General features: G+C 38.4%; 1 protein-coding gene across 1 annotated transcript; it reads left to right on the plus strand.

The window, feature by feature from the left end:
• The first annotated feature begins 1132 nt into the window (after nucleotides 1-1132).
• Nucleotides 1133-6702, plus strand: etfb (electron transfer flavoprotein subunit beta). Its single transcript, XM_010792762.1, has 7 exons — nucleotides 1133-1289; nucleotides 2920-3078; nucleotides 3747-3905; nucleotides 4002-4064; nucleotides 4654-4812; nucleotides 5053-5265; nucleotides 6042-6702. The coding sequence occupies exons 1-6, from the start codon at nucleotides 1236-1238 to the stop codon at nucleotides 5221-5223; spliced, it is 765 nt and encodes a 254-aa protein (XP_010791064.1). The 5' UTR covers nucleotides 1133-1235; the 3' UTR covers nucleotides 5224-5265; nucleotides 6042-6702.
• Nucleotides 6703-6916: the final 214 nt, after the last annotated feature.

Raw genomic sequence — 6916 nt, forward strand, 5'->3', positions numbered from 1 at the left:
AAAATCCTACGGAGAAATTGCATTGCTTTTTATCGAAGGAACCGGACGTGGTAAAAATGCTAACTTACTTCCGGGTTTTGACCAGGTTTTGACGCGTCACTGCGGTTCTCTATTGAGAAACACCCACTCTCTTCAGTACAGGTTAGCTCTGAGTGTTAGCGATGCTTGCTAATGTAAACAAAGACCATATTACGTCCAAAACAGTCGGGCATTGTTTCTGATGGCAACGTTTCTGAGAGTGCCGTGGGTCCACTTTTCCGATATTAGGCCTACGTCATATCGGACGCAAATCTGGATCAGCTCCGTTGTAGGCTACCCCAGTTTTTAGAGATTTGGGTACGGAGGAAAAGAGAGAGGGTTTTGTTTTCTGACACTTTGTGGGTTCCCTGACACACAGGGGACACATATTTATGTATAAAAGACATCAATAAGCTCATTATGCATGATAGGTTTTATAGTAATAAAAAGGTGGCTAATTGTCTGGCTCAAAATCGAGCATTAAATTAAAATAAAGATTAAAAAAAATATATATATATATCAATGGAACAAGGGCTTTTCGAGTTTTGTTTGTAGGCACAATACATATCTTTCTTTAATTTTAGGAATATTAAAAAACTTATATCAAGATTAGCTATTGATTAGGCTTTGGATATTAATGTTTTCCCTATCAGAATAACTGTATTTGATAGTTTTTTTGTCTGTGTCTCAAATTTCATTCAGACCCCCAACACAATCGATGAATAAATAGATGAAACATCGCTTAACCCTCGTTACATCACTCTACCTCGGTGAACTTTGCCACACATTATGCGGAACGTTTCTTCTTTGGCTCCTATTTACGACAAATATATGAGGAGCACCACACCATGCACCTGTGATTTGTCTATGGATTTGTCCCACAGTTTCAGCAATGGAAACAATAACGATAGTAGATCATGGGAATTAATGTGGATTTAAGACTTTCTCCAAACATCCTAAATTCAATTTATTTGACAGAAACCACATATGTACTTGGTGACTTATTGTTTAATTTAACAACGGCTTTAAGCGACTTTTTAGCGAATCCGCGTAGAGATTGGTTACTCTTGTCCGTTTCCTGTTGGCTGGAACGGGAGGCGTTCCACTCTGGTGTCACACTAAAATATGTCCGACCTCTACTCCTTGGGTGAAGGTTCACTGCGGTGACACTGTTTCTTTAGCTGTCTACTTCTGCATTGATAAACGTTTCAGCAATAATGTCTGGACGTGTCCTCGTTGGAGTTAAGCGAGTCATTGACTACGCCGTTAAGGTAATATCGTTTTGATGTCTCGACGGGCGTATTAACGTTTGAAAGACTCTTTTTCTGTACTCAGTCAGTTGACTTTCTGTGTAGCTAACGTTAGCCTCCTGATACCAGCTGGCTGTGGCACATTATCACAGCTTAAGTAACATAACTATTGACTTTCTTGACAGATAACCTGCATAATAACAACATAATAATACCTTTTTTTATAAAGCACAGTTAAAAGGAGATTTAGCAAAGCAAATGCCGGATACAAGTCCATTTCACAACACAAAGCCAAACTAAGTGAGACAAATAAAGGTTAAATAACACATGGAGACAGACGACGAAAAGGCATTGTGAAGAGAAGAAAAATCATGATAAAAGATAAAATAGTACAATGGATAGAGTTAAATAAAACCTGTACATTAAATAAGGGTAGTGTTATGTTGTACTTTTCTCAACTAAAAACCAAAGAAAGTAAGAAGTTTGCAGCAGTTGGAGTGACTTTTGGTTGATGCCAGAGAGGAGTTATTTGCAGCTAGATTATTGTCACCATTGTTGCAAAACATGAGGTTTTGTAGGTTAACTGAGCAGCTGTAAAGCAAATCATTTAAAAATGATGTTACCTAATTTTAGTCTTAACAATTGGCATGTCCTTCTTAGATCAGCTTCCCCCCGTCTTAAGTCTGCAAGACAATGTTGAAGTCACATAATCATTGTAAGGTCAATATCATTTCACATTTTCAGCAAAGATACTGGCACTCAGATTGAGCACATCATAAAAATGTGTTTGCAGCTGTTTCACGCACATGTGCACTGTCAGTGTTCAATACTCACTTCTCTCCCCTCTGCTCTCTGGTTATCAGTCAGATGATTAAAATACATTGAGTTAGGAAAGTTGCTTCTCTTAAAAGTTTTTTTTTCAAATACTTGACTAGGTCAATTTAGCTCAAATACATTTATTTGTTACTGTTATTCTGCATATGTTTATAACATAAAGTTAAATGATACAGGTTTGTTATATGGCCATACACATATTTCTGTGTTCTTCTATGGTCAGTGGCTGTTTTTCAGTGATTTTGGCCAGGTCCCTTGAATCGGTTTCTGGGACATCTTAAAGCTGAAGCCCAATGCCAATAGACACAGAACATACAAACAGCATGCACTGTCAGGTGGTCCACACTTTTTTCCCCTTCCAGTTAGAGGTGGAAGAAGTTATATGGCCCGGCACAAAGGCCTGACCTTAACCAGATCAAATGCCTTCGGTATCAGGTGAAACGTGAGCTGTTAGCTAAGCCTTATCGCCAGACCTCTCTATTGCTATTATCACAGAATAGGATTAAGACCCTTCAGGCAGATTCCTGTTCTAGCTGCAAATGAACATTCACATACTTTGTTTGGATGTCCATATACTTCTGTCCTACTAATGAAACAGCAGACCTTTATCCAGATTCTATGTTTAATACCCTCAGGCAAATGTATTCTCTTTCATTTACCATGTCTTGCCTGTTTAAACTTTAGACATTGTGCTTTCTTCCTGTGTGAGTCTCTGTCTTTGTGTCTGACAGTTTGCCCCTGAATCCAGGTTATCTGGATTGTTTGTCTTCTAGCACCCCTGTAGTGACTCTGTCCTGCGGTCTTGTTCCCCACTCAGATTCGTGTGAAGCCCGACAACAGTTGCGTGGTGACGGATGGAGTTAAACACTCAATGAACCCCTTCTGTGAGATCGCTGTTGAGGAGGCGGTCAAGATGAAGGAGAAGAAGCTTATTAAGGAGGTTGTGGTGGTCAGCTGCGGGCCACAGCAAGTAATGGTGGGTGAGATGGAACTACTTTAGAGGAGTTCTGTATAGTAGTTCAACTGTTTAATCTTTTTCTTTTGCTGGACTTCAGCTCTATCTTTCATAATGGTTTAGCCGAATCATGCTGTAGAATGGATATCATTTCACAAGTACGAATAAACGATAAATAATTAGATGGTACTACTTTTTAAATCATCATACATTTAGCATAATTAGGCAGTTTGATTTATTTAAAAGCTTATTCAAATGTTTAATTTCCTTATGTTTCAGTTATCTTTAGAAAAATAGGCTCATCACAATTATTGTAAATAATTTGTAAATATCACCAAACCAAAATGCAGTCCTATATTTGCTTATATTATACTTTTTGTAATACAGAAAAATGATTTCATGTACAGTATATAAACTGAGAATAGTTTAAATCACCAATATATATATACAGGATTTATAGTCCACAATGTTAAGTTAGTCATACTGTAATTACCTACTGATATTTAAAAAAAAAAAAATGTTGCATTTATTAGATACATGTTATAGACATGTGAGGACCTACAGTACCATATTGTGTTTAAGTAATTGTGATTGTGGGTCTGGTAACTTTTTAAATTGGGGAGCAGCACAACCTAAATATTTCAACTCTATTCAAACCAGTTCTTTCTTTTCTTTCCCCCCTCTCTTAGGAGACCATCCGTACTGCCCTTGCCATGGGAGCAGACCGTGGCATTCACGTGGAAGTGACTGGCAAAGACTATGAGAATTTGGGACCCCTGCAGGTCTCTAAGATCATGGCTGCTCTGGCCAAGAAGGAGGAAGCTCTACTCGTCATCCTCGGCAAACAGGTTATTAAAAAAAAAACACTTCCTGCTCTCATACGGGGATGAAACGATCTACACACCAATTTTGTTGTGATGAAATGACTTGTGTTGCTCCTGTAGGCCATCGATGATGACTGCAATCAGACTGGTCAGATGACAGCAGCCTTACTGGACTGGCCTCAGGTGAGTTTTAACTTAAGAACAGCCTGTTACTTGGGATTGCTCTAAATTAGATCAACACAGTTAATATTTATTATAATGCAGTAGTGGTGACGTCAGGCTATGCCCCTGTACAGACTGCCTTATCGAAGTAAGCGGAGACTAGTTTGAGTCGGAAAGAGCTACAGTGATCCTGCACAGATCAGCAGGTCAAAGGCTGTTTGGACAGTGGAGGGCAATTTCCACTGGCTGACCAATAGATGGAGCTCTTTGTTGATACATTATCTCTCAGTGTAAGCTTTTTGTGTGAGGCCTCAATAGGTAGATAGTCGTAATCTAATTTTAACAAGCTAATCCCCAAAGTTACCTATATTTTGATTTTTATGTCGCATATTATTACAATTGTTACTAATCACCTGACATTTTATAGTAAATTGGTTCATTCTTAAGACACATATCCCCAGGATTAGTTACAATCCAAGTGCGGCTCTCTTACACTATTTTTTTTCGCTCTTTCCAAAGCATGGTCAGAAATGATCATGTTCCTGTTTTGGCAATAATTAATTTGTTTGTATTTAATGTTATGTATTTGTGCTTTACCTTATAATTACAGGGTACTTTTGCATCAGAATTGTCAATGGAAGGAGACAAGATTAAAGTAGTGAGAGAAATTGATGGTGGCCTGGAAACTGTTAAGATCAACACACCAGCAGTGATTACTGCAGACCTTCGACTCAACACTCCCAGATATGCCACCCTGCCCAATATCATGGTAGGTAGCCGGAAAATATGTTCAGAAATGCAGGAGGCAGAAACAAAGCCAGAAATATTCTTGTTTTTAGGAATGACCGTAGTATTTTATTCAGAAACTATAAAATACCTGGAGCTCAGTTTAGGGCTCCACTCTATTCAGCATTCAAAATTCATCATAGTTTGATTGACAGGTACTTTTTAAAAAACAAATAGTACAGAATCTGTTCTTTATCCCACTCCTGTGTTTCCCTACTTTCAGAAAGCCAAGAAGAAGAAGATAGCCAACGTGAAGCCTGCTGACTTAGGGGTGGACATCACGTCACGGTTGGAGGTGTTGAGGGTGGACGAGCCTGCCCAAAGAGAGGCGGGGGTGAAGGTGGAGACGGTGGACGACCTGATGGCCAGACTGAAGGAGGCAGGGAGGATATAGAGGCTTTGGGAGCATAAGCAGGGAGAACAACTTGGCAGAAGGGTGAGTTTCCCTGAATCTACCAGTGTAGAGCCTGACATAACAACTAGATATTATAATTTACTAAACCCATCAACACACATCTTCAGCAAGGATCTCAAGGTTCAGTAACAAACTATTCACAATAGCTTAGAAAATGCCTTCCATGATTAATAGATCATTAAAAAAGTGTATGGAGTGCATTTGATGCCTTTACCTGATGCTGCCAATAAAGAGATGTTTCAATCTCCAAGCCAATGTAGAAGCTTGGATTATTGAAAAATGTGCAGATTAATTTCCCCTTAATCAACTAAACAATGAATCAACTATTTCTCACAGCTCTTATGTCAGCAAGGGATATCAGATGGCTCTAACCATGCTCTTAGTTTTTTAGCTATGGCAAAAAAACAAAGATTCGATCATTTTGGACAGAATCCTTCCTATATATCGTAACATTAAGAGTTTGTAATATTTATATCAATTGAGTGGGCACAAATCATTATTCTTAATAAATCTATATCTTCCTCTTTATTATGACTTACTTAATACATGTTCAGCTTGTGTGTGCATATGCTGTAAAGTTACCTCTGGTTTGGAAAGATACAATTATCTGCTTGGAATATTATTGTTACATCCTTTTTATATCACCATCTCTTCAGCTTGAAAACCTAATTAAATTCTCTGGCAAAGACTATATTGTGTACTGTGGAAGCGGAAGCTAAGCTAATAATAAAAGATTTTAATTGCAACTCTTGTCTTGAATTACAACTATCTCTCTGCATTGTCTTCTCTCCTTGCAGGACTCTGAATGAATAACTGGACTGAATTGCACAGGCACGACCGGAGGAGCAGTTTATGCATCTGTCTAATCCCTCTGTTTGAGATTGTGACTCCTGATATATGCAGGGAGGTACTGACGGGAGAGGAGTACTGAGAAACACTATCTGCAGCCCACCCAGACCACCACACAAGAATCATCTTGTCCTTTATGTGCATTTTAACGTCTAAACTCATCTGTATCACAGGCTCAGAATCTGATTTAAGACAAGCTGTCTATATGCAATAATTGAACCACAGAAATGTCTATTGGTATAATTCATGCTGCTGTTTTATTACACTGCCGGAGCAATACATTTCATCAACAGTTGCTTGACTCTGCTGTTTAATCTTGTGAATCTGTAGTCACGCATGTTACGAGGTGCAGTTTCTGTAAATGATATTTGTAAATATGGACCCACATGTCAAGATGATTATTCCTTTCAAGATTAGCGTCATGCCTGCTGGTGATTTGTAAAGCTTGTGTGATTTGTAGCAGGGTTTCAGGATTAAGACTGTGTGTCTCAGTATAAGCAAAGGAAGATGGTCATGAATCTGAATTGAACCATAAGCGCCTCAATAATCTGTTGATTGTACAGAACATTACTATGACAATAAAGCAGCAGTCTTTTTCATATCTAAACACCTGTGACTGTTCTTTTGATGCACTTTTGTTGGTTTGAATTTGACGTGTATACAGGTATAAGAGATTAAATCGAGGTAACATTGTGAAGAAAGAACCATTTATGTTGGAGTGGTGAGAAAGGAGGATTTAGTGTATTCATTTTTAGACGGTGTTCTTGTTCTATAACATGGTAAATAAATATCATTTGTCCGGAAAACGATTTCTGCAGCATGT

The sequence above is a fragment of the Notothenia coriiceps genome, unplaced genomic scaffold, assembly GCF_000735185.1.
Source record: "Notothenia coriiceps isolate Sejong01 unplaced genomic scaffold, NC01 NC01_scaffold00036550, whole genome shotgun sequence".
NCBI classification, from domain to species: domain Eukaryota; kingdom Metazoa; phylum Chordata; class Actinopteri; order Perciformes; family Nototheniidae; genus Notothenia; species Notothenia coriiceps.